The following is a 27,187-nucleotide window of genomic DNA, read 5'->3' on the forward strand; positions in this document are numbered from 1 at the left end:
CTTGTTGAATATCATGAAATTGCTTTCACACTGAAGAATTTTCAAAACAAAACAAAAAACCCCACAACACAGTTTTATAACCTATGTCCCTCTTTTCTATGAAGTCTATGGACTAGGACACAGAGTTTAACATCGCTTAATTGATGTCATTTAAGGTATTTAATTAAAGAAAAAAAAGATGTTCTGCCTAGCTAAGTCTTTCACAATACAACACTGTATCCATATTTTTCCTAATTGATAACATTATGATTTTCAGTATTGAAATTGTGCAGCTGTCATTTCACTATTTCACATATCTGGGATCACTGCTCTGTTCCTGAGGTTTCCTTCATTTTTTCCCCTTTAAATGGATTCTGAGGGGAGCTTTTCCCTTATCGAGATTGAGAATCTAAAGATAGAGGATGTTGGATGCTGTACAAACTGTAAAGCCCCTTAAGGAAAATGTGAATACAGAGAATAACATTTATGACAATGCTAAACCAGGAAAGAAAAACTATTGCGTCACTGTACCAACAGGAACTTAAAAAAATACAACAAACAATATATTTATAGTTTTGCAATTTTATTCATCAAGCGTCAGGTCTTGCATACAATCTGGCAGGTGTAAGAAAACTAACAATGTGGAGGAAATTACAAAAGAAAACAGAAATTTAGAGCGTGTGTGTAGAGAAAAAAAAGATCTGTCAGAATCAGATGAAGACCTGCAATCGGTTATTTTGAACGATCATCAAACTGCCTGAACAGAGAGGCTGCCATGTCAGATGTCGCTAATATGTGGTAGTGTTTAGTAAGAGCTTTCCCAGGCACTTCAGATAAAAGGCAAGACCCACTAAATCAATTCGCTATGAGGGACACATGAGCACGCTGCTGCTTCCTAGGCTTTTACATCCTGCCCATTCACTTGCTTAATCCATCTTTTTTTTCCCATCTCTCCACTCATCTTCTCATATTGCACTTATCACTGTCCATATCTAATATCTATATCCACATTCTCAATCCATTCATCTATTAAAACAAGGCGTTGTTTTACACAGAACTTGTTTCACATTCAAGTCCAGCGACCAACTTGTTTCATCATTAATGTGTACGTCATGTTTTTACCTTCGCTCTAACAATTCTGGTCATTTTATCATTTATAACTTAAAGCAGACCTATCATGCTTTTCCTTTTTGTTATGCATATGCCACTGTGCTAATGCCAAAACTTATAATAATGAGGTCACTGTTTTTGCAAGCAATTCATGTGAGCCAAAAACTCAGTTTTATACATGTCAGAGCCCACATATTCCTTATGTGGGCTTAAAGGGAAGGTCTGCACAAAGGTCACACATTTAAAAAAAGGTGTGAATCATGTAAAGCTACTTTAGCAGAGACCAAGACTAAAAAATATGAATTTGGAAATTTGCATAATAGGTCCTCTTTAATAAATTTGAATTCCCCAGTAGTATTTAAACCTCAATTTCTCAGATGCTTATGACCACTTGAACTCTAAATAAAACGCTGTGTCCATCAAGTGAATCAAAACAGACCACATTAGTGTTTTACGGCCAACTGAGCTCCATAAAGCTACTCCTGCACATGCTCACACATTAGAAATGAATGAAATGGTAGCATTAAGAGACAGCTGCAGTTCTTTTAAGTGCTGGTGTGCTGTTGTAGGAACGATAACGTAAGCGAGAAAGATATACGGTCAGTGACAGCAATGTGTGCCATGGTGGGGACCTTTTTTTTTTTTTTTTTTAAAGGTCTCGGAGTCAGACTCCAACTTTTTGTGGAATCATGTTTATCGCAGTAGATGTCACATAAAGGATATGTTCAGTCTGAAAAACTGGGGCTGCTTTATCCATATATTATTTTGGAGACAGCAGAATTCTTGTGGAAGAACTTATAAAGGGAGTATAGTGTAGTTTAACAGAGCTTTAGCACCTCTCTGTCGTTGATATTTGCAAACCCTGCCACATTTTTCCTTGTCAACACAGGCGCTCCTAAGTTTCTATGTTCTTTCTTCCATACACTAGTGAAATCATGTCTAGAGAAGAACGCACTTGGAGGATTTTTTCTCTGTGCTGCTGGTGATTTTCACCTGTTGACCTCTGGGGCCCTGACAAACAAACAGACGAAAAAATTACGTTACCGTCATACAGTATGTAGAGCATGCAAAATTACTCTTTATAGCGCTGCATTACTGATCTTGTGTTTTGGCTTACTGGCTTCTTGCTGGATTGTTGTAGTATGTCTCGTGCCAAAGCCAGAAAAGACTGCAGGACAGATAGATTGAAACACAGAAAGAGAGAAATTATAGGTCTGTTGCATATTAACACACAACAAACATTAACAAAAGAGCTATATTAAAACAAGCTCAATGTATGGAGAAACTGCTCACCTCCTCGACATTAATGCTGGACTTCGCACTGGTCTCAAAGAACCTGATGCCGTGATCTTTGGCCAGCTGTTAACATTAGGAACAGAGATGGTTACAGGAGGACAGGATATGGGTAATAATCACTTCCTGGGTTTTATCTCGAGTAAATTTAGCAACTTTGACCATTTCCCAAGCATTCCTGTCCGCTAAAGTTTAACAGGGAGGAATCCATGCAATATTCTTTCTCAAAATGAAATCTTTGCAAAGTAGCCCCACAAATGATTAATTTTGAATCCATCTACTCATGTGTATCTTACCCTGGATGATAGTTTAACTACCATCAAAGTAAACCTACACCTCTGCTGTTTCATTACAAGTAAAAAAAACGCAAGCGACATCTTACCTTTTCTCCTGTCTCCTTGGAAACTTTCCGCTTTGTCTCAATGTCACACTTATTACCTAGTAACATCCGACTGACCCCAGCTGATGCATTCTGGGAAAGAGGGAATGTGATTAACTGATCAAAATGACTTCAACAAAGTGAAAGAGAGCACAGAGAGCAAAAACCTCAACAGAGACACTAATAGCAGCTGTTTGTCAGCAGAGCGGTTTCTCCCTTTAAACCAAGACCATTTCCCTGAAATGCTCCATTGCCATCTTTCCGCAGTTCGTCAGTGCTGCCGTCTACAGTTTGTTTACAGGCAAAACAAGCAAAACAAATCTCTCAGAGTCGCTGACAACTTGCGGGCCACAAATACATGAAATCATAACAGTTGCTTTATGAAAATGTGACTGAATCATTCATATGTTTAACAGCTGTGAACAGACTGAAAACAGCTATAAAAGCGATTTTCAGTTCAGCTCAGTTGTGATGCTTACATGAAAGTGTTTAAAAAAAACAAAAAGAAAATGAAGAAGGTAAGCAAGTGCCATGTATATCTGTAAACAATGACACTGGTTACGCATTTATAGCTATAATATGTTCTTAATTTTACTTGATGTAAAGATATTGAACACCACGTGTTTGCATATTGTCTGTTTAATTGGAATATTAAAATGGGCAGCATTCACTTATTGAAAAAGCTTCTTATAGTTTTGTAATTAGTCTCATTAGGTTTTATTTTTATTTCATTTTGAGTTTTTGCTTCTAAATCAGTTTAGTTTTGGTTTGCCCATTTCAGTTCATTTTTTATTTATGGAAAAGTTTCTATTCATTTCAGTTTTACTTTTAGTCTTTGTTATTATTCCTGTGTGTGGAGGGCATATGCCAGTGTCAATAAACACATCTCTCAAGGCAAGTTTTTATATCTTTTTTTAACCAAAGTAACACTCAAGTTCACAAAATCATTTGTTAGCTTTAGCTTGTTTCAAAAGTCTAGTTTTTATTTTACTTTAGTTAATTGATTTTTTTAACATCTAGTTTTAGTTCAGTTTTAATAATCTTGCTTCCTGCATTATCTTTAGTTTTTCTTGAATATCTGAGCAACATTAAAAATCCAACTAAGAGTTCCCGGGTGCGGTGCCTATCCCCAGCTGCCACTGGGTGGGCAGAGGTCCAGCATGGGGCTAACAAAAACACATATACACATGCTTGGTCAAATCTACACCTATGTCCAATTAACAACCATCGGTCAACCTTATTTCAAAGGACCAGAAATCTGTGGACTGTGGGAGAAAGCTGGAGCCACAGGGAGAAGATGTAAACTCCACACAGAAAGGTCCCAGTCGACCAGGAGGTTCAAAGCACCTTCTTGCTGTGAGACAACAGCGGTAACTTTCCTTTCATGTTATGCCCTTGTTAGCGTGGCTCCTAGCTGCTAGCCAGGACTTTAGAAAGTTTTACATTTATCTGAGGTCTCCCACACAGCGTGACACCTAGCCAACATGTGAGTAGAAAACCTCTTCAGTCCTTAATCAACTAAAAGTTTTACTTTGGTTGAAAAACATCATTAACAAAGTGAGCACAAGAGGCCATGCTGGATAGTTTTATGCTGGTTTATGAACAAGAAAGGTTATCCTGAGAACAATCCACATACATAATGGTGTAGAGATTACTGTTTCCTCAGTAGAAGATACAGGAATTTTGCTTCTTTGATTTAAATGAACTGACCAGATAAACTCATTAGCTTTGCAGTCTTGGTCTTTCCTAGTTATCTTTGTCACGGCTAATAGAAAACCGGCTTACTTCTCTGATGCTCTTCATCCAGTTCTGAATGTTTTCAAAGGACTTCTCGTCAGTGATGTCGTACACCAGGATGATGCCCTGATGAACAGAGAACAGACAGGAGAGAGAGCATTTACGGAGTCAGTCAAAGGTGCAGACTGAGCACAAAGAGGCAGTGATGTCAGCCTGATTATCCAGGCCTGATTGTCCTGGAGGCATACTGCGCTCACCATGGCTCCTCTGTAGTAGGCTGTTGTAATGGTCTTGAATCTCTCCTGCCCTGCTGTGTCCCTAGAAAAAGCACACACTTAGAATCAAAAAGGTGCTGCAAGGTCTTTAAAATACTTCTATCATATGAAAAAAACCTGGAGTATAGCAGAATGCAGAAAGATTCATTTGAGGTGAGACACTACAGGCTACAAGCTACAGGGTAAGTTTGCACTAACAGATACATTTTCCCACTAAAATACTTCCACTAAGAATTTTTTTTTTTTGCATCACAGGTTTTCTGAAACTATGTGTTAATATCAAAATGTATAAATTTAAACTTTTTTGCAAACTTTTACAGGTGAGAAATGTAAACATTCGATGAAGCCAGGATCAAAGTTCTTGTTTGTGTTTTGCTGGCATCCCAGAGCCGACGGTTTTTATAGAGGGGATTTTGGATCTCTCATTTTTTGTACTCCATAAATCAGAAAGATCTGTCAACAGTCATAAAAGGTTTATTTTCACCGTGTCTTCAGAAAAAAACTTCTATAAATTTGGTTCTGAATTATATATGAGCAAACCTCTCTTTAAAACAAGAAGAAAAACAGCAGAATAAAGAGAATCGCTCAGCAATGATTGGTGTCTGTAGGTGCTGCTGAAAAGGAGAGTTTAGGCTCTAAAATGAGGGGAAAAAAATCATTTTTGAGAAACTGTTTTGTAAAAATCCATACGTTTCTTTGCTGTAATTGTAGACAGATTACCTGCATGCATTAAGAGGAATTTATAGCAAGATTAAACACATTTACGTTTGTATTTCAAATACTTCCTTTATATTGATGTGAAAGAAGGAATCAAAACAGGCCAAATCTGACCAAAAAACCAACAAAAAATAAACGTGTTTTTGTCTGTGCTGGTATTTGACGCTGCTATATCTTCTCTAGCAGCACCCTTAAATGACATGGAGTAGCTCTCTGTGGTGGCCGTGTGTGATGGACTTGGACATGAACCCTGTCATAAAATCCTGATTTGGACAAGAAGAGGGAGGTTCCTCCTTCCTCTCAGGAAAACGAGCCGGAGGCAGTCAGAGGGCAGAGAAAGATAACTCAACAAATCAGGGTTTATCTGCCTCACCATATCACAAACCGTTTGCAGACAAACAACCACATGCCACTTCTTACCAGACTTGCAGTTTCACTTTCTTTCCATCCACTTCAATGGTTTTTACTTTAAAGTCGATTCCTGGGAGACAACAAGGGGGGGGGGGGGGGGGGGGGGGGCAAAGACTGCATTAAATACCCCTATTGGAGACAAAAACTCATACATTGCAGTTGATATGAGTCACCCTCACTAAGGTGGCGACACTGAACATACACCCCCTACCCCCCAGGGTGTTGCCATCCACAAGCAGACATAAAGATCAGACATACAGACCTGCAAACTGCTACAGACTGCTGTGTTTTTGTGTTTTTCTGCTGGATGGACAAGCTGACAGACACATAGACAGTGCGGGGCAGAAGAGGGGGTTGACTGTGCAAAACTGTGCATGCCAGAAAGCCAGCCATTCTTCTGGGAACGTAGAGATGGTAAAAGAGATAGGAATGAGGGTGGGTGGACCCTCTGTGAGCCAAATGAGAGGAATGAGATCTGAGGGAGAGATGGGGGAGAGGGTCAGGGAAGAGAGAGCACACACATTCAGCAGGGAGAAAAGAAAAAAAAGGAGAGAGAGACTAAATAAAGAAAAAGAAAATAAGAGAGCGCAGACTAGTTGGGACATGAAAGCAGTCCGGGAAACCAGCTCTTACAGTAAACAGAGGCAAAACGGAGCTTGAAATGTCAGCAAACATTTGTCTTGCTCATATCCCAAGTTTCACAGAAGCCAATCATAAGCTGAAGCAGAAATGTCGCAGACTGTAATTCAAACATTAAACGTACCGATGGTGGAAATGTACGTAGAGTTGAAATTGTCCTCAGCAAAACGAATGATCAGACACGTTTTTCCCACTCCGCTGTCCCCGATGAGTAACAGTTTGAAAAGGAAATCATACTTTTTCGCCATGGTCGAAGTTGTTCTTCAAGCAGAAGTCAAAGCAGGAGCGGGGAAAGTTTGGTCTGTCTCTTCACCGGAGATCTTCTCATCCACCACCAAACGCGTTAAATCTAGATTTCTTTTCCTTGTGACTTAAAATAAGCAATCTCCTGCGAGTGGATCCTCTTCTTTTTCCTCTTTTCACTCTCAGACTTGTCACCGGTAAATTCCGATCCTCCTCCGTGTTGTGTTTGGACTGCGCAGGATAAAGTTGTACAGACTCTTTCAGATCAGCCCTCATGTATTAGAGAGTCGTTATTATCCCGTTTACAAGCATATCGGGGTGGAAACAAGTTTATCCAGTCTGCAGAAATACCACTTAAAAAAAAAAGAAAACGGAACTTGCTGTCGGCCCCAATCCCACAGCAGCTACGTGTGGGAGAGCTTTATGGGAGTGAACGGTTCACAGTTCGCAGGCACTCACTCAGCACGGACACTAGGTGGCACCATTTGATCAGTAAACACGTGTGTATGGACCGATACAAGTGAAAAAGTTGGTTTAAACAACATGTGCTCTTTCCTTGCATCCTCCATGAAATAAAATGATATTAATAAATCTATAATCTATAATCATAGGGTTTTCTTGTTGAGAAATGCTCTTGGATAACTCTAACAGCATTGCTCAACTTTGATTCCTTCTCAGTCATTTGATTATTAAAGGAAATAATCAGGAATTGAGGTTGAAGTAAAAAATATTCAAAAACAGTAAAATGCTGCTTAAAGTCCTTCTGCATTCATGTAATTCTCCCTCACTGAAGAGTACTTTTACTTAAACCTTTACTTAAGTAACATAATGCAGGGCCTTTACTTGGAGTACGTTTTAAGTGAATACTTTGTACCCTTAATAAGACAAAGCAATACAAAGCTAACATTGTTTATGAAGCTTAATCAAATAACAACTAATGTTCTACATCCCTGCAAGAAAGAGACTGTTGGATATCAGAGTCATCGTTTAAAATGTGACCACCAAGCATGAAAGTTGGCCTCGACAGAAGAATATATGTAAAATGACACTTTCTTAATTCTGCTCAGTGCTTTTGTAGCTCCAGTCTAACCTGCACCACCTACAGGAAGAGAAGCACACTGTAACTTTCCCCAGGTGTCACCTGCAGGTAACAACAGTTCCCCTCTGACTTTCTCGGGTGTTTATGTCTCTAGACCGGAGGTCATTTTAGTTCATACAGGCCGGACCACTAAAGCCAACTTAGATTTATTTATCTAATATCTCTGTTTGTGTGTTACCATCCAACCCTGCAGATCACAGCGGGTTCACAGAGGCACACTTTTTACATGTAAAGTATTTTGGAACATAACAAATTATATTTTTACTGTCCTTTATTTTCCACTCCTAGTGGATGCTGACATCATTACATTGAATTTATTTTACTGAGTGAAAAACAAACAAACAAACATGTTTTTAAAGACTTCTTTATAACGACACTTTGAAAAATCGTGCAGATGGTCGATTTGGGGCATTTGATAGCCCAGTCCTTGCTCCCCTGACTTATAACAAAAATTGTTAACTTGAGCATATTCAGACGGACACACTTAAGGATTTAAGCTCGCGTGTTTCACGTGTAGATGATGAGGGGTCTGACCTACTTTTCAACAATTCTAATTGTTGAAAAAAGTATTTAAATTACAGGATAATCGTCTGCTTTGTCAAGAAAACGCTATACAGTTAGAAGATTTAATCAAATGCGACAGAAAAACATGAAAATTGTATTCACGGTGTATTTACACGATTAAGTTATTTTCAAGCATTCATTTGATGTTATCTAACGAATAATTTCACGTAAACACCGACGAGTATTTTTATTTTTTCTTCCTCCAGGTCTTCCTCCCAGTCAGTCAGCAGTTTCCGGTACGTGGACAGCGGGTCTTTTTCCGGTGAGAGTCCAAACACGCAGACATGCCTGTAAGTAACAAAAGCGTCTTTGTACCTACTAACTTGCCTCAGTCGATAAAGTGTGCTTTTATAACGCGGTTAAAATATTTTACAGCTTAAAAAGTGCGTTTAAAAAAAATCCGTCAGCAGTTTTTTTTTCCTTTAATGTAAACGTAAAGATGTGAACGAGCGCAATATGGCGAAACACGTGCTCAACGAGCAACCCACGAGGCTCGCTGACAGCACACGGTATCGCTTTAAGTCTCAGCATTGAGTGTATTTAATGTCTTTATTGGGGAGGAAGCTGGTTAATGTCGCGCATTAATGTTAGTCAGCAGTCTGATAACTGGGTGTCGTGCTCGTCTGATTACCTGTGACATATGTTGGGTGTTGTGGGGGTTAATTAAACTCTTAACGATGTTTCATCTGATTTTTTTTTAACGGCATCGCTGCGATTGCTTCAAGAGTATTCCGATAATTTCATTTTAACACTTTCCAGTTTCCTTATCCGAGAAGTGTATCGAGGTCTCGACCTTTGCCTCGCTGTAACTGAGGCCTACAACCGCAGCAGTTTAATTACATGTTAAAGCACCTTCCGGTTAATTTTTTTATTAATAATTTATTTATTTATTTTCAAAGCTCGTGTTTAAAATAAAATAAAATGAAAAAAAAATGTTGCTTTCCTCCCCCAGCTCGCGAAGGATCTTTTGCACCCAACCCCCGAGCAGGAAAAGAGACGACACAAGAAAAAGCGTCTTGTTCAGAGTCCTAACTCCTATTTTATGGATGTCAAGTGTCCAGGTCAGTTTACTTATGAGTTGTACTTAAGATTTAAATGGAAACATGTCCACTAACAATAAGCACATTTGCTTGAGTTCTGCAGCTAATTACAGTTTTAAATCAAAGTGGTGTATTTCCCATTTGTAAGTCATGGTGCAGGAGAAGTATTTATTTGGGTAATTTAATGTTTTGGAAAACCTTTGAGCACTTCTTCCACTCCTGTGCTACACTTGCCTTTATGTGTTGCCCTTTCATTGCTTCGTTAGTGATTGGGGTGTCAAGTAAGGCATACAGTGACGGTTGTGGCCGTTTGTGACATGAGCTTCAAGTGACTCTTCTACACAAACGGCTGCAACGACACACCAGTCATCAGGAGTACTCCTGACATCATCTTGTTGTTGTTGTTGTTGTTTAACTGGTTTGTGTGCTGTTTGCAGGGTGCTACAAGATCACCACAGTCTTCAGTCATGCTCAGACTGTAGTTCTGTGTGTCGGCTGCTCCACGGTCCTGTGCCAGCCGACAGGAGGGAAAGCTCGCCTGACAGAAGGTACAGGGAAACCAGAAATCTCAACTATATGTGTAGAACTACACAAATGGCGAGAGGGGGGTGGTGCTTAAAGATTTAAATTTGGGATTCTTTTGGAGGATTCTCTAATGGCAACGATAGAGAGGGGAAACAACTTTTAAAAGCTTGTTTTTAAAAACATTTTCAGGAGTTTTTGTCTAAATCTAATATTTTTTGCATTTGATGCAAATTTAGACGGAAGCTACTTTTAGCTGCCCCCATGTTTGTTTCGGCAGAGTTGTGTTGGGTGGTGTTCTTCCTGATGTAATCTAGATTTGTCTCCCCTCTGGGGTGACGGTTGCTCTGGATTGGCACTACGTAAATAAAACTGAATTATATTTTAATGACCCAAGGCAGAAGCTTTTCCCTAAATCCCCAGATTTTGTGGCCGGAGATGAGTGGTCGAACTTGACTGTACACACGCTCAGTTACTCTTTCACATTTGCCTTTGTGTTGCCCTTTCATTGTTTTCTTCATGAACAGGGTGTCAACTAAGGCATACAGTAACTCTTGTGGTTGTGAGAGGAATTCATCATCACTGATCTATTCCTACACAATCGGCTGCAAGCACAACGTTTCATTTACACACATTTTATTTTATTTTTTTCAGATTAACAGGTAGGCCCAGTATAGATTTAAGGTGATAGGTCTCCTTTAAAGAGGACATGAAATGAAATGGGGAAAATCCAGCTGTTACCTGTAATATTTGGGTTTGTAAAGCACTGTATAAATGAGGAGCGATTGGAGGAGAGCCTGTTTGAGTCACCAGGCCGACAAGTTGGAGTTCAGCATTTCCAGCTTTTCCTCATCAGGCCGGGTGTACCGAGCTGTGCAGTCAAGCAAAGCAGATGTTCGCATGATGCGATCAGCACTTTTTTTTGTGCAATAAAATATTTTCTTTTCCCAACACAGCCAAGCAGTTTATAATATTACTCTACACAAGTCACTACATGTGCGTCACACCAAAAACATAACTATTTCTTAACAAATGCAACTGGAAATCCCAACCTTCATCAGCATGTACGCAGGGAAAAAATCTCCACCTTATAGTTTCCTTCACTTACATTTCCTCACTTCTAAACTGAAGTAATCCAGTCAGTGAGATGACGTGAGGAAAATACAAAAGATCTCCAAAAAGTATGGCATCTCTTCCTCTGAGCCTCGACTACTTTTTTTTTTTTTTCCTTCTTTTCCTTCCTTTTGCACACGTTGACCTATTTTCCCTGCAGACGTGATGGGATTCCTGGTCGTGCTTCGCTAAGAAACATAGTTATATTTGTGGTGTGTATGTAGTGGCCTGGATGTGCTTGGGAAGAGGGAAATTATTTTATTGCATAAAATAGCGCTGATCGCATCAGCTGATTGCACCGCTCAGCCCGACACCCGGCCCGATGAGGAAAAATCAGTTTCTGTTGGTCCGTTTAACAACCTGTCACCTGTATGTAAATTAGCCTTTATGTGTAGCGTTTCATGTCCTCGGGGTTCAAGGTTCAATTTTACTGATATTGTCATCGTCACAGCCACCCCACGCTGCTGTGGTAACAGGAGCTTCCTAGCAGGAACTCTGAGCAATAAAACCACGAGTGTGGTGGTGATTCAGCCTTTGTGAAGGCAGATGGTAGCATGAGCTTCACTGTTAGGTGAATGTCTTCTTGTTAGGGAGTCAGTTGATACACCTTGCTGCAAGATTGGCCGTTTTTATAGGCTGTCGATATTTATGGAGGATTATAAGGTTATAATATAACCAAGACTTCTCTAAGTGTTTTATAATAAAGCTGTCTTGTTGATTTCTATCAGTGTCTGAGCCACAATCTCTCGCCTCTTTCTTTAGGATGCTCATTCAGGAGGAAACAGCACTAACCTGATCAGATGGGGTTCGACATCCTTGAGAAGAGTAAGAACTTGATGGACATCAAGTGACACTGCCATAGAACTGATGCAGGGAATGGGAATGGCTAAATCATGTAATATAAGAGGGAGTCTATCTACTTAATATGCAGAAAAATGCCTGGCCTTGTTGAGAGACCACTAACAGCTTATATGATTCATTGTTCACTTTAAATAAAGTTTCATTTGATAAATAATCTCATTAGGTATCTTTCAACTCACCATTTTATCTGGAAAAAACACAGCTTTTGTCCGCTGGCAACCCTTTAAAGATGACACGATGCATGTGGGGTTTCTGTTTGTCTTGCATTTGTTTGCATTACACCCTTCATCAACTAAGTAATGATTTACAGGAAGGTGTGGTCAGAGATGAGGCCCAGCACTAGATGCAAAGTTCCTCTGGAAACAAGGGGGCCAGCTCTAGAAAAGGAAGCAAACTGTGGCTACGTCTCAAGAAAGTTGACTTGACTGCAGAGTTTTCTTGTGTAAAAAGGGCACTCTGCATGAATAATTATTAATACATTTCTTGTGTCTTATGTTTTAATGCCACAGTGATGTCAGCACTATAAAGTAGGCGATGATGTCAGTGGCATCAGTGCAGGGTTCCCTCAGTCTGAATGAGGGTCTATTCAGGGAAGGACACTGTTTGCTCTGCTTTTTTTTTAAAAAAAAAAGGAAGTTAATTAAATTTCAATGAACAGTGTGGTTGTGCATTTATGTGTGCTTGCGAGCTTTCTGTGCAAATGATCATGTGGGATGAATTCTTGTCAGGTTGTGAAAAATCAGTTGCTCTGAAAGGGCTGACACTGCAGGAGCAGGTTGTGGCCGCAGGTTACTCTCACCTGTGGTTTACGCTTGCGCGCACGTAGGCCCTGTGCACAGCTTCTGTGACAGCAGTGATTTGTACACTGAATAAATATGAAAATTAAATCAGGAGACGGAGGGATTTGATAACTTTGTTGTTGCTATGGTTACATTTTTATTGTCTTGCTTGTATTGGACACTAACAAATAAAATTATGGTAAACAGGAAATGAGATTCTGGTGTGGCTTGTGTTTATTGAATGACGAACACAGGATAAGATTTGTATTCTATATGATCTCTTTTTAATATTAATGTCACTATCACCATTCTAATTTAATATTTTATTCATACTTTTAATCATATAGTACCCTTATACCACCACTTTTTCACTATTCAAATATAAGGGGTTTAGATTTAATGTGTAGGCTTTTACAAAGGTGCAGTACTTTTTTATTTCACTTTTTTATTTAGCTTTTCTTGTTTGATAAGCTACTTGATACTAACCTATGAATCATTCAATCATAAAATGATACATAACCTGTGGGATTAACCAGTCATGTGTCTGCACAAAACAGACAGCTTTGCAAAGAACCAATTTTAAATAGCATGTTGTTACTAGCAGCAAGTTGAATACCCAATAACCAAATTTCCCTTGTGGGACAATTAAAGGATTATTCTATTCTATTCTAATGAACATGAAACATGCCAAAGATGACATCGTTTGAAAGGAATAAAATAGTATTTCTGCACCAATAAGGTGATTCCCAAAGACCTATCAGTCGTAATCTTGGCGTATCTGTCAGATACTACAGGCAAATTCTGATCCACCATGCAATACTGTTGTGAAAGCATCTTCAATGATCCCAAACAAACTGCCAATTTATTAGAAGCACCCGAATAAGAAAACACACAACAGAACATCATCATTCATGGATCGACCTCACCAGAGCGTAGACCCCAACCGACATTTCAATAAATCGCTGCATCTATTTTCCATTTTCCTGGCAAAACAACTCACAAAAGCCCCAAACCTACATATCCAGGAAAATAAGTCCAGTTACTGAAAGCCTGTGGTTTTACCATACTGTCACACCTGAGCACAGTAATGATAAGCTTACTGGTTTACTGCAGGAGAACCCATGAATCTGACCACGAGGCTGTCATAAGGTCACTGACTATTTTGATGTATATCTGCTCAGTGTAATTATACTGGGGGAGTGGAGACGGGGTCTGAACTCTACTCGGTGAGGTGGTGACATTCAGTGGATTCAGCTGTGGAAATCTACTCAAGAGAAAGTATGGCTGTCACTATGTGGTCATGTCATAAAAATAAATAGAAAAAGAAGAGCCAAACCTGTCCACGGCTGAAAAAGTTGTTTTAATAACAACTTCTCTGAACTACTGAAATTTAACACTAAATATTGATTTACTCAGAACCTCTTAACAGTAACAGGGAGAGAGAGAGGCTAGACTGACTTATTTCAGACAGGATAAACTGAGATTCTGCGCAAAAGCATGGTGTAAGACAAATAAGGATTACTTTGAACTGTGAGTCATGCAAAGCCACTCTAGTATAGCTCAAAAAATAAAACTATGGAGCAGAAAAAGAGCACCATAGGTTAACTCCAATGAATGTCCAGGTTGCTGAGTTTGGATACTTACCATATAACCTCAGTGTCACCAAAGAAATTTCTGCCCCTCACTTATGTCGGTCTCCAGACTGCAATCAATGAATGGATGAATGAGAGAGAATAATTAACTATTGTTTGGAGCTCAGGCATCCACTGAACACTGACCTATATTTGAAATTTTAACAGCAGGAATTTAAATGTTACATCCACAACAATTCCACTTCTTTCAGCTTCCAAAATGAGTCTTTACTCGAAACAATGGAAGCAGATAATGAATGTCTGTCAAAGAAATTACATGATGTCAAGAAGACTGCAGTTCATCTTCCCTCTGTTTTGATTGATTTTTCACTCACGCTTTAGTTTTTTTTTTCCACAGTGAATTTCATAAATGTCCTAAGTTGTGGGTAAGTACACGAAGGGCTCAAATAATCTATTCTGTGGATGTTTGCGTGACATACCGATGAAAGCATGTTCTTGCTGCCCATCACCGTAAACTCAACCCCAGGCTGAGTGACAGGGAGCAACACAGATCGGTGGAGTGCCAACAGGTCGGGCAGCACCTCTGGGACACCTGAGAGCAGCTCTGACAGAAAGGGAACTGACCCCACAAAGAGAGGCCCCATCAAGAGCAGCTGGTAACAAACCCCTCCTGAGACAGACACAGTGACTGTCCGTAAACAACTGCAGGGAATGAATGACGGGGGAAGAGTTTGTTAGCAGCAAGCCATGAATTGTCAGGGCTGACTGTAAAAATGCAAAATTGAAGGTAGGGGGAGCTAAAGTGCAACACTAACTAAGCTTTCTTACAAGATGGTGCATAAGAGTGACACATTAAGAGTGAAAGGATGGAAAAAGATGCATGCTCATGGTAATTTTTCCTCACATGCTTTAGTTTCATGTGTGCTTGAAACCCTCTCACCACCACCATGACGTGTTTGTCTGCAGAGGTTAAAAGAGTAGGGACTGTGGAAGCTTCCATTTCACCCAGAAGACAGAGGACATGAGCCCATTGATTAGATACTAGCAGCCTAAACTCTACCCATTTGTGCTCATTAAATTTCTCTACCTGTAGCAAACTTTCCCTCTTCCAAGATGCTATAGGTCTGCCCTGTAACGCCTGATTAAATACCCATTGCTGACCCTTTTGCTTATTAAAGAGTGTCATGCATTCTCCTTCTGGACTGATGTAGAGATGGAAAACATTAACATATTGGGGATTATAGTCACTAAGGGAGGTGTTATTGGCCCTGCTGAAAATCTTTGTTCTGCAAAGTCTGGACACCAAAAACGTCTGTCAAAATCTGAAGTAATCAGCGTCAGGTCATCTCTGAGTGGGAGGCAGAGTGGAGGATGGGACAGGAGGATCGATAGAGAAGGGCAGAAAAATGACTGAAAGACATGGCAGATGACTTTTTATAGTATTGATCTGAGCAGTTTGAATTCTCTTTTCAGCGTTAAATTTGGCAAAATGAGAGCTGCAGTAGAATGAAAAATTGACATGAAAGAAGGCTGTTGAGAAAGAAAGAAAAATCCAGAGCCAGAAACTGTGGAGAAATTAAACGAGCGTACAAGAAAGGCTGTGGGGGTGTGTGCGTGTTGTGAGCGTAGCTCTACTGACCAAGGTTATCGCAGAATAGTGACTTATAACAAAGGAAAGACGGGCTGACTGGGCCCTCCCACGCTGTAGCAGAAGCACAAACCACTCTGGTGAGACACAGTTCATCTGTACACATATGTCTCTTTGTTTGAGTTTTCCCTTTGCCAAGGCCAAAGTCATTACACATCATTAGTATACCCTACTTAATTAACTGACCTGAACACTTATGAACAAGGTCTGGCTGACCCTACACCTCCACAGCAACGACCTCCAGCAGAGGAGAGTCAGTGTTTGAGCCACTAGTCAGCATCCCCTGGGAGCCCACAGTGACAAGTCGTGTCCTGTCACATGCTGACACAAAGCGTGGCGCACAGGCCAGATGGCATCTCTGGGACACAAGACAACAACAACACACAAGTTATGTCAAACAGACTTCTGGGTATTTTTTTTGTCAGTGTCCAAAATGTATCCCAAGATTTTATTTATTTTTGTTAGCTGAAAGTAACCAGCTGGCACGACTAAAACTCAAAAATGGAAGAACTGTTTATTTCCAGATGAATGTTTTAATTGTGTTTGGCAGAATAACTGGGAGAAACTGTGAGAGAAGCAAGATTAAGAAATGATCCATTCCAAAATGGAGGTAGTAATTGTGCAAAACACAATTGCAAGCACTCTCAGTTTAATTTATTATCATATGGACACTTAATATCGACAAATGATTTTATTATCATCCAGTCTTCCCCACTCCTGATTGTTCTGCCACTATAATAGGGACTGTTTACCTTAAACCTTATAACAAGAGTACCTTAGTCATACTGTGCTACAGAGAGAGCTAAAATCTTTATATGTGAAGGTAAAAATGTGGTAAAGAGGATGAAATGTAAAAGCACAGCCCCCTGCCAGGTCATGTCAGGAAAGCTAGTTTCAGGTGTTGTTGTTCTTTGCTAAATATCTTTTACTATCGCAGAATAGTAACCCCTCACGTCCACAGTCACAAGGTCAATGAATTAGTAAACATATGCTTAATGATACACAGCTTATTTTAAAGTGTTTTATGTAAAGTCAAGTATTGCAATTCTGCATTTGAGCACCAATTTACGCATTTAGGCTCATCGGGCTTCATTAATTTGTTCATTGTTTATGCCCACACGTCACAGATATCTGGGACCTTTCCATGCAGGGAAGCACAAAACACACAACAATAGGCAGTTTACCGTCTCCAGTCCACCTGACCTACATTTGTCTGGAAAGTAAGAGAGCACCACAGCAGCACACCGGCAGAGAGACAAGCATATCAAGAAGAATGCTACAAACAAAACACAACACAGACAAAAATGGTCACAGTCACAGTATACTGTGCAACAAAGACAAGCGTATTCATGTATTTATCCTAAATTTTGATGTCACCCCTCTCAGGAAAATAACTATAACCTATTGTGCAATCCAAAACCTGGAACAGTCACATCTACAATTAAAGGGAACTTTATTACAAAATAATAAGAGAAGTCTTCACATAATCAAGTTCACTTTTCTCACATTACAAAAATTCCATCTGATGAAATGTGAAAGCTCGTGCCCCTGCCAGGTCATGTCAGGAAAGCTGCAGAGGTCTCAGGTGGTTGTGCTCTGCTAAACATCTTTTACTATCTCAGAATAGTAACCCCTTACCTCCACAGTCACAAGGCTGCTAAATTAGTAAACATATGCTTAATGATACACACACATACGCTGGCATTCACACCCACATAAAAACACACACTGAACACATCTCTGCAGGAGTGAGGGTCACCGTGATGGATGCTATCCCTGAGCCGTGAGCATTAAAAGCCTGGTGGCCCAGCACCAACAATCGGTCATGTCGGTGTTGTCAGAGCTCAAAATTAATCATTCTTGTCTCGGTGATCATTTCCTGCATTAATTATTCTGACGATGAAGCTGAAATAGTCTGCAAGCTGTGAATGTCCCTGTGTGCGAGAACATTTAGGGAGATGGAGTGGAGCTTGCAGAGTCACTGGGAGGGATCGGAGGTTGTCAAACTGTACCCCCTTCTGGTCACACTCTGCTAACTGCAGCTCTACATCCTTACTACATGACACCAGGAGGAAAAGAGAGAAGAAAGGTGGAGAAAGAAAATATGATTGGCAGAATATCTGTGCAGATATTTGGCAAGGCAACGAGTAGAGTGAGTGAGAGAAATGAGTTGGAGGAAGAAAAACAAGGCGGCAGAGAAGAGATGTAAACACAGGCTGTTTCTGCTTTGTGTCGGCCAATCACAGGCTAGCTCTTAATGGAGGAGACAAATAATGTGCTAGGACTGTTGTCAATACTTAACAAGAGGGAGAAGCTTAGAAAATGTAAATATGTAATCACTCGCCAGATGCCGCTTAGTTGTTTTATGGTTGTCCAAGTCGTTACCAAATACGTTACACAGAGATCAAAATGATTTATTTCCCCTGTCAGAAATGTTCTGCAGTATATTAATGCATATTTCAGTTGGTGTTTTACATAAAGTCAAGTATCGCAATTCTGCATTTGAGCAACAATTTATGCAAAGTGCATTAATGTGAAAATGATGAGTCTGAACGAGCTGGTGCAAAGTTCAGTCTGGCTCGTGGGGCTTCATTAATTTGTTCATTGTTTATGCCCATACATCACAGATATCTGGGACCTTTCCATGCAGGGAAGCACAAAACCCACAACAATAGGCAATTTACAGTCTCCAGTCCACCTGACCTACATTTCTTTGAAAAGTAAGAGAGCACCACAGCAGCACACCAACAGAGAGACGAGCATATCAAGAAGAATGCTACAAACAAAACACAACACAGACAAAAATAGTCACAGTCATAGTTCTGTGCAACAAAGAAAAGAGTATTCATGTATTTATCCCAAAAAAGGAAAATAACTATAACCTACAATTAAAAGGAACTTAGGTGCAAAATAATAAGAGAACTCTTCACACATTCATGTTCACCTTTCTCACATTACACAAAGGGCCACAAAAATTCCATCTGATGTGAATACTCAATTTGTAATATGCTGCGTGTTACTCCTGTTGGAATCACCCAATCAACAGATTGTTCTGAGCTCATTAAAAATAAACAGTGTGAAGGACACGGTGATTGCTAATCAACAGTTTTACGAATGCAAGCATGTGAGTGAGGGAGAGTGTGTGTATTTCCGTGGCTCCCCGTGCTCAACATCGTTTTCAGTCAGCGTGAGGAAACTCCCCTCTAACATAGACACAGGCGGTTACTATAGAAACCAACATTACTTTTTGGGGAAGTAAGCTGAGGAAGGTCGGAAGGAGGCAGCGAGGAGTGGAGCCACGTCAAAGCACTGTTCAAATGAATATGAAATTCTAATGTAATTCTGTCCATGTCTCTGCTCGTGTGTGTGTGTGTGTGTGTGTGTGTGTGTGTGTGTGTGTGTGTGTGGATGCATGCAGCTCATTGTCTGTCTGTGAGTGCATAACTGTGATAAGCAGACGAAGGTGTAGCAGCTAGCAGCAGGGCGGTAAGATAGAAAAGAGCAGAGGAAATTAAACTAAATGAAAAAAAAACTTGCTGTGCTTGTGGGGTACTGGGACTGAGGGTGGGATTTGGGTCAAACAGAGGAGGAGGAGGGGGAAAGAGACAGAGAAGAAGAAGAAGTTATAGGCCACTTTCAACCTTTTGTTCTATCGGCCAGAAGTTTTAACACTCCGAAAAAACCAAACAGCTATTGGACATACACACAGATATACATGATTTAGATAAATATATTTGATTTATATTTCTAAAAATATCTCATAAGATTTGAACAATATACTAGAGTCCCACACACCCATGTAAATAAAAATGGAAACAGCCTAGGTGTTTTAAAAGCGAAGTCAATCAGCAGAGCTGTCACTAACTAACAAATATGAGAGTATCAGTCTGATCCACTCCTCACTTAAAGCATTTGGCTTCTGGTTATCCCAGCCAAGATGGCTTTGCTTAAAAAGGTGAGTTCACAAAATAATTGGTGGCATAAGGTCCTACCTGGATGCTAAGAATGAGATTCTATCGACATTATACAGGCTTCAGCTGAAGCTGCAGCAAGAGTACTGTCAATGTCTAGAAAGTAGACCATATTAATCCCTCATAGTATCATAGTGTCCTAATAAACCTTTTTGGTAAAGCTTATAGTTAGAGCTGGATGAGGTAACCCTGAATCCTCCCTTAGTTATGCTGCACTAGGCTTAGACTGCTGGTGGCTTCCCATGATGCACTGAGCATTTCTTCTTCACTCAACTCTTCATGAGATTCCTCTTCATTGGGTTTATAAATCACTATTCAATTTAACTATTAAAAGCTGATTTAAAACTCTCTCTCTGCCTTGACTCTCTTCCTGCTCTCTCTCTCTTCTCACCCCCTCCACTCTCAGAAGATGTCTGCTTCTTCCTGAGCCAGAATCTGCAGTTTCTTCCTCTTAAAAGGGGTTTTTCCTTCCCACTGTTGCCAAGTGCTTTCTCATAGCGGGTTGTCTCCTTGTTGGGGGTTGTTTCTCATTCTGTAAGATCTTTACCCTATAATATAAAGGACCTTGTGGTGACAGTTGTGATTTACTGCTATATAAATGAAATGAAATTGAATTGAAATCGAATGAGTACCAGTTTACTGCTGGCTATTCCTAGCCTCCAATTAGCTGACTGTCTCCACCTTCACCAAGAACACTCTCACCCCTAAGGGTTTGGAGTCACCAGCTTGAGACATGCCTCATATACAATGAGGGCTGACACACACACACACACACACACACACACACACACACACACACACACACACACACACACACACACACACACACGCACAAAGTCAAATAAGACCCACAGAGAGAAAAAGTGAACTGGGACTTACAAGTGGGTCTGGGTCTTCACTGTGGGTATAATATGTGCAGAGGGTTTACAAGTAGCCCAGTTATGTCAGTTATGTCAGTGGAAGTCGTATCAGAGGAGGAAGCAATGCACAAGTCCCCTGCGGCATCATTAAAAACCCCATCACTTCTCCCTTCATCCCAATTCATACAAACAGCCTGAAAATAGGTCAATCAGCAACCTCTGCTCTCATACCCCCCTTCTCTCTCACACGCACATATGCAGCACAGGCAAGTCCCCTGAATGCAGGCTGAGCGAAGTGTGGGAGGCCAGCGTTACCATGGAGCCGATATTGTACCGGTCCACTTCTGTGGTGACAATGGCATTGCCTTGCTTCACTGCTTCTACCTGCACATCAACCTGAACAACGATCATCACGGTTTACAGACATGCAGACATCATTTTTACTTCCTCGCCACACTGAATAGGTTTATCACACATTCAGGACAAGAAAAAAGACAACTCATGCATAGCAGCCTGCCGCCTAGAGAATAAAGCATTTCAACTTTGCCAGTTCTTTCTAAGAACAATAATCCCCTTTTTAAGTGCCTGACTGAAAATATATATGCAGTCCACATTACTGTATAAATTTCTCTTTGGGTACCGGCCAGTCTTCTTATTTGTACATAAAACATTAATAGACTTTGAAAATAAAATCACTGTTGTATAGTCAGGGTGTGTTAGTCAGATTTTAATGTAGAGGAAGCTAAAGCTTGAATGGACCAGGCAGACATTTAAGAGCCCGTAATCTGATCTGAAATACCAACAAAACAACTCATTAATAATTCAAACACATTACTCCTAAGATTGAATGTGTATTATAGAACCTGCTGATCTAGTTATATTTGTAATGGATTTAGTGTGAGAAAGGTTAATTGAAAAGAAAAGGCTGGACGTATATTGCTCTTAAGTAATATATTTTATGCAGCAAGCATGAAAAAATAATGCTCATACAGGTGTCTATGAAATGAGGGCTTGAGAGTAAGTAGGTGAGGGATGGCGATGTACTTCCACAACTCTTTCTTTGGCTTACTCGGGCCAATCTGATGACCAAACACACCCGCCACTAATGTAAGATGTTAAAGTGCTGAGGTAACTAAGAGATGTGGAGGTGTTGGGCAGATGCTGAGTCAGAGAAAAAAAGCAGGCTGGGCTAACACAGATGAGTTCAAAGGTTCACAGGAAGAACACAAAGGCAGTACGGCGCATAAAGATGGGAAAATGGTTGGTATGAATATATAATCTCAATAAGTGAATTTGTGACCACTAAAAAGAAAACATTACAGGATCTATTTACTCATGCCAGTGGCAGTGCCTAATCTAGAAATGGCTCCATCCAATTCAGCGAAAAAGCATTGATGTCGGTGCCAAAAGAGCTGGCTTGAGCAGAGCTCTGACTAATTGCTGGGCCCAAAGTTGGAACCGCTGACGTCACTGGCTATGAGAGGGGCTAATGTAAAAAGATTCACAGATGATTTGCGCACGAAGCATCAGATTCGGTCGAGCATGATTTTCTTCAAACAAATTAACCCTAACTTTGTCTTCATCTTCAAATTAGCCAGCATTTGCACTGTGTAAGTGGGAAAGTGTTATATAGTGAGAAAAAGAGCCACAAAGAAAGGTGTCACTATGAGACAAGAGCTAAGTGCGTATTTCGCTTTTGTTTATACAGCTTTATTTGAATTTGTATCTGTGCATTTGTGCGTGTATCTGTGTGTCATTCATCTTCTCTGAGGTGGTGTTTTAATGTTTAACTGTATCAACTTTCTGAACTGCAGTCTTGCCCAGCTTCTTTCGCAGCTATTGCAGTATTTTTCCTTTGATCATCACCACAGCAACATCACTGTCCAGGCTCAGAGTAAAGGCTCCCCGCATCTACCTGCTCACACATTTAGACACATACACGCATGCAACAAACACACTGGCTGTGAAGTCAATACTGCCTCTACTAGTAAATATGCAAAGCACACATGTGCACTGTGTAATATATTTTCCTGTGGTTATCAGGTAAACACCTGGACGGAGCATGAAAATGATCTGCACATGAGTCTGCACATCAGCCCTTTGCAGTCACCTGAAGGGCACTAATGTCATGAAAAGTAGTAGTAATTCAACAGTATGTGCACATATATGTCCTTTCTCACATAAATCCATATGATGTGTGTTTCTGACCTGCAGAGGCTCCCAGTACAGAACAGCTTATCTCTAAGAAGCTGGAGATAACAGATTCGGCCATAAGTCTCCTGCTGACAGAACCTGGTGATATTTGACCCGACTCTAAAATGATGACATTACATTTGACAGGTATACCAGTACAGCATGGACCAGTCCAGACCTCCAGCAACTTTTCCACTTACAAAGCTCCATGTCGTGCACACTCATTAGTCATCTTCGCTGATACAGAAGTGTAGTGTTAGGTGACCGTTTTTTATTCTTAATGAGGCAGCTGGTGTTCATTATGCAGAAGCAGCAGTAGAATCAGTTAGGATGGAGAAAAAAGACATGAATAAACTAACATATTCATGAATAGAGCATAGTATATATATATGTGTGTGTGTGTGTGTGTCTGTGTGTATATATATGCTTGGTTAATGCTGGGTACGTAAGCCAAGCACATTCTTGTAAAAGACCACTATTACAGTCTAGGTGAGTCAAACAGACTCCTTTAAACTACTAAAAACCCAGATGACACCTGATATACTCAACATTATAGTGATATAGTGATTTTGTAAAGTTACATACCACCTACTAAGAACACAAGGCTTGGAACCTTAAATTGGTTTTCAGATGGGCATCTTCAAAGAACAGCTCGTAAATCCCAGACACCAGAAGTAAGTGATTTAAAAACATTTCCCCAACAGTCCTGAATATTGCACACATTTGCAACAATTTAATATCCAGCCTTTCGGTTCAATCATTTTGACTAAGGTAAAGCAATCCTGAAACAACCTTTCATGTTGGGGAACCAAACTAAATGTATGTTTTCCCTCACATGAATGGCCTTCAATCAGTTCCAGCTTCCTAAAAACACACCACATAAAAATGCAAATAAGAAACCACTAAAATATATCTAATATTTGAAAGTTCTCTGCGCTGTTATTTTCATCCACTACTTAAGACTATAAATTAAAATCACTCAATGGTATTTCAAGGGTTGACTGCACACAGGAGTTTGGTCCGTCTGCATACACTAATGGTATTAAGTCTGTCTTTCATTCGTTGACAGAAAGCTACTGTTTAATAAAATTCTATGCAGTACTGGATATTGTGTGCAATGCTTCAGCTAATATTCACAAGAGCAACATAACACCTCAAGGTGCTTTATACTGAAAGGTAAAGACCCTATAATATCAGGGAGAACAAACCAACAATCAGATCAGATCTATGAGCAGCACTTTGGCGACAGTGGGAAGGAAAAACTCGCATTTACCAGGAAGAAACCTCCAGCAGAACCAGACTCAGGGTGAAGTAGCTACCTGTTGGGGGGAGGAGGAAAAGAGGAGACAGAAAAGCAGAGTGTAGCAAGACAAAATAAATAGGGAGACTAGGGCAGGCTATAGCAGGATGATTAAGGGATTGTTAAGGCTTACTGGATCCAGCTCTAACTATAAAGCTATAAACGTGGAAACTTCACATGAAAGGCTGCGGTCTGAAAACTGGTGCTCATGATGTCTGAGCAGTAGTATGGATAATGAGATGTAAAACACGTAGATTAGCAGTTCTTGTCTAGACACATTAAATATCAATGTTATCATCTTTTGGGTGCAATATCTGTTGCTCCTATTCAAAGTGATTTATGGTTTTGTTTTGTTGGATTGCATTTATATAGTGCTCTTATTGTAAGTGCTCTACAAGCTGCCTCTCATTCACCCACTGGCAGCACACCTATGGCAGCAAGCCACTATGCAATCCACTAATCAAGGCATCAAAGCCAATGTCTTACTCAACGTGTGGAAAGGAGCCTGGGATTGAACTGCCAACACTGTTATCAATCCACAGCCTGCCTCCAGCAAGTCATTATTTCAGAGGCTGAACACACAGTTCAAAGTGATATGTTGATTTTTTTTTAAACTTTAAAAATGCCAGTTTTTCTCACTTCTTTAGCGTGTTCTTTCATGTCCTGTAACGTGTCTCCTTCTTGCCATTTTCTTGCTTTTGCTCTTAGTGAATTACACCTATGTAATAAAATGTCATGCAGACATATTTTCACTATTTTTGGCTAAAAATGAGTGAAAGTATATGTTAAATTTTCAATTTTGTCTATATTCTTTGCTACCCTTGGCTCAGACAGAGATCCTGAAAGTGTAATTGGGTTTCCAGAGAAATGGAGAGAAGCAGAGCGACCGGTGGAAAGAGGAAGAGGGAAAAAGACTAGACTACAGACATTACCTTGGCCTTAAAATTATAGAACCCAATCATGAAAATTCACATCGCCTGAGAGAGATGATGAAAGCCCTGGGGGCAGTAGAGCCTGCCAGTAAATAACACAGATAACAAGCTCATCACATCTGGGTATGTGCAGTGCCCGGGGCAGAGCACTGCCTCAGGCTGCCTGGCTTTCACACCTCTGTTGTTCTGCTTTATTTTCACTCTTGGCTAAACACCCAACAGGCCAGTTTATATGAAACCTGTTTCATGAAAAAATAACAAACACTCTCATATATCAAGGAAACAATGTGTGAATATTGTGACAGATGAATTTATTTATAATCATAATAAGCCATTAGATTAAGGTGTGATCACCTTTGGGACAAGCATCAGTGTGAACTAATTGGAAGGTGTTTAATTTAAACATCTATCACTCATCTGTAATAACGAAGACTTTGAAGCTATGAAGCACATAAAACGTTGCAAAAACAAATCCTCAGTAATCCTCAGTAATCAGTTAAAAAAAGTTAGGTAAGTTTAATAATACAAACACATTTATGTGTCAAACTTAAGCGTATTCAATAGATAAGACAAAACTTGAAAAAGTGAAGTCAAAGAGAAAACGTACTTCTCCTTATTTCCATGTCTATTATGGGCTGAAACTTTACTCCAAACGCACTCTGCTAGGCCTGCAACAGTGAGATTGTAAACCAAACAAAGGATTACACCTAATTAGAACCAATATGCCCGACAAACAATAAGCAAGAAAGACAGAAAAATGTAAAGTAAGACAAACTGTGTCATAGTATGAGTGAATGAGCGACCTGCGAGTCTGTCACCAGGGTTATTTTTACACGTTAATTAGGCAAGGTCCAAACCGAAGATCAGTTCTGCTGCTATATCAGCCACTGAAGTAAATACAAGCACGCCGTGGCCTTTCTTCTTGTATTTGTGTGTTTTTGTTCTCATTATTGTCACTGAAGAGTTCCTTCAATCTTTTAAAGCTTTTGTAAGAAGGCAGAGTATGCTACATCCCTGTTTATATTTCATTTGAGTCGTATTTCTCAGCACCAGCAAAAGGTCAGTTGTTTCTTACTTCTGTGATGGAGCAAGTTTAGTGCAAACCTCAGTAGCATCGAAGCCACAAAAAGAATATTTTTTGTTTTAACTGTTTCATTCTGAAAATAAATATAATCTCGAGAATGAGGTCAACTCCCTTAGTCCATGGGCATTTCTCAAGTCACAGCCTGATCATCTGATACAACATACATCCTTTGTACTTGCTAAAGCATCGATATTGTTGTGTTTGTCCATTGCTAATTATTTCACTCTGCACAAATGCAGCCAACTCTTTTTTCTCTCTTCTGAACAGACAGTTTTCTGCACCATCTCTTTAAAGCCCTCATACTTATTCCACACAGTGTATGTGTGCTGAAAATTCTGAAGTGTGTTTTCATTAACTCAGCTACACAAGGCATTTTGTAGAGGATCCAGCAGCGATGCACTAATGATACAGTTGGATTTGAAACAACTTTATTCTCAACAATTTAACTTTTGCTTCCCTCAGAATAGTATTTTGTTTTTTTCCTTTTCCCTTTTTTTCTATTGTCTATTCTCCAGCCATTCATGTATTTGCTTCTGCTTATCCAATTCAGGGTTGAGGGATGGCAGGAGCCTATCCCAGCTGTCATAGGATGAGAGGCAGGGTACACACTAGACAGCTTGCCAGTCTATAACAGGGCTAATGCTTCTCTATTCTCAAAATACAATGTTAAACAAAAATCCTTCTAATGCGTATACAGTTGTGGTCACAAGTTTACACTCACTCATCATCGGCATGAGTGTTACAGTTCTTTTAGGGGTTTTTATGATTTCTTTCTTCTTTTTCCAGGGCTTAATGATTGTGCATATACATCTTTAATGGCTTTAAAAACAAGAATTGAGTGCACAC

At 40.0% G+C, this 27,187-nt stretch overlaps 2 protein-coding genes and 2 non-coding genes across 5 annotated transcripts; 3 read left to right on the plus strand and 1 right to left on the minus strand.

Moving 5' to 3' along the window:
• Positions 1-545: 545 nt before the first annotated feature.
• rab13 (RAB13, member RAS oncogene family) lies at positions 546-7,208 on the minus strand. The gene is made up of 8 exons (XM_085292029.1): positions 6,665-7,208; positions 5,911-5,971; positions 4,756-4,816; positions 4,547-4,624; positions 2,765-2,854; positions 2,383-2,448; positions 2,207-2,257; positions 546-2,100 (listed from the first exon to the last, which is right to left on the minus strand). Exons 1-8 carry the CDS (start codon positions 6,786-6,788, stop codon positions 2,029-2,031), a joined length of 603 nt encoding a protein of 200 aa, XP_085148155.1. The 5' UTR covers positions 6,789-7,208; the 3' UTR covers positions 546-2,028.
• A 1,377-nt stretch (positions 7,209-8,585) lies between these two features.
• Positions 8,586-12,977, plus strand: rps27.2 (ribosomal protein S27, isoform 2). Of its 2 annotated transcripts, XM_085292031.1 has the most exons (5): positions 8,586-8,736; positions 9,399-9,507; positions 9,924-10,034; positions 11,884-11,946; positions 12,293-12,977. In XM_085292031.1, exons 1-4 carry the CDS (start codon positions 8,731-8,733, stop codon positions 11,910-11,912), a joined length of 255 nt encoding a protein of 84 aa, XP_085148157.1. In that variant the 5' UTR covers positions 8,586-8,730; the 3' UTR covers positions 11,913-11,946; positions 12,293-12,977. The 2 variants fall into 2 exon arrangements, with proteins under 2 accessions (XP_085148157.1, XP_085148156.1); XM_085292030.1 differs by having other exon boundaries at positions 8,587-8,736; positions 11,884-12,977.
• On the plus strand, positions 9,718-9,849 carry LOC146564321 (small nucleolar RNA SNORA13). Its single transcript, XR_014894508.1, has one exon. It is a non-coding gene; the product is annotated as a small nucleolar RNA SNORA13 (small nucleolar RNA).
• On the plus strand, positions 10,496-10,627 carry LOC146564322 (small nucleolar RNA SNORA13). The gene has a single exon (XR_014894515.1). It is a non-coding gene; the product is annotated as a small nucleolar RNA SNORA13 (small nucleolar RNA).
• Positions 12,978-27,187: the final 14,210 nt, after the last annotated feature.

Source organism: Mchenga conophoros, linkage group LG11 (genome assembly GCF_057382185.1).
Source record: "Mchenga conophoros isolate Kocher_MC1m ecotype Shallow Benthic linkage group LG11, M_conophoros_male_GT1.1, whole genome shotgun sequence".
NCBI classification, from domain to species: domain Eukaryota; kingdom Metazoa; phylum Chordata; class Actinopteri; order Cichliformes; family Cichlidae; genus Mchenga; species Mchenga conophoros.

Bases quoted from the DNA above. Each gene is read 5' to 3' on its own strand.
- rab13 (XM_085292029.1), bottom strand. From the start codon at position 6,788: ATGGCGAAAAAGTATGATTTCCTTTTCAAACTGTTACTCATCGGGGAC. The intron at 4,625-4,755 runs GTGAGCGCAGTA...TCTGTTCATCAG, and splicing joins CCTACTACAGAGGAGCCATG to GGCATCATCCTGGTGTACGA. The intron at 2,449-2,764 runs GTAAGATGTCGC...TAATGTTAACAG, and splicing joins CCAAGGAGACAGGAGAAAAG to CTGGCCAAAGATCACGGCAT.
- rps27.2 (XM_085292031.1), top strand. The intron at 9,508-9,923 runs GTCAGTTTACTT...TGCTGTTTGCAG, and splicing joins TATGGATGTCAAGTGTCCAG to GGTGCTACAAGATCACCACA. The intron at 10,035-11,883 runs GTACAGGGAAAC...CTCTTTCTTTAG, and splicing joins GAAAGCTCGCCTGACAGAAG to GATGCTCATTCAGGAGGAAA.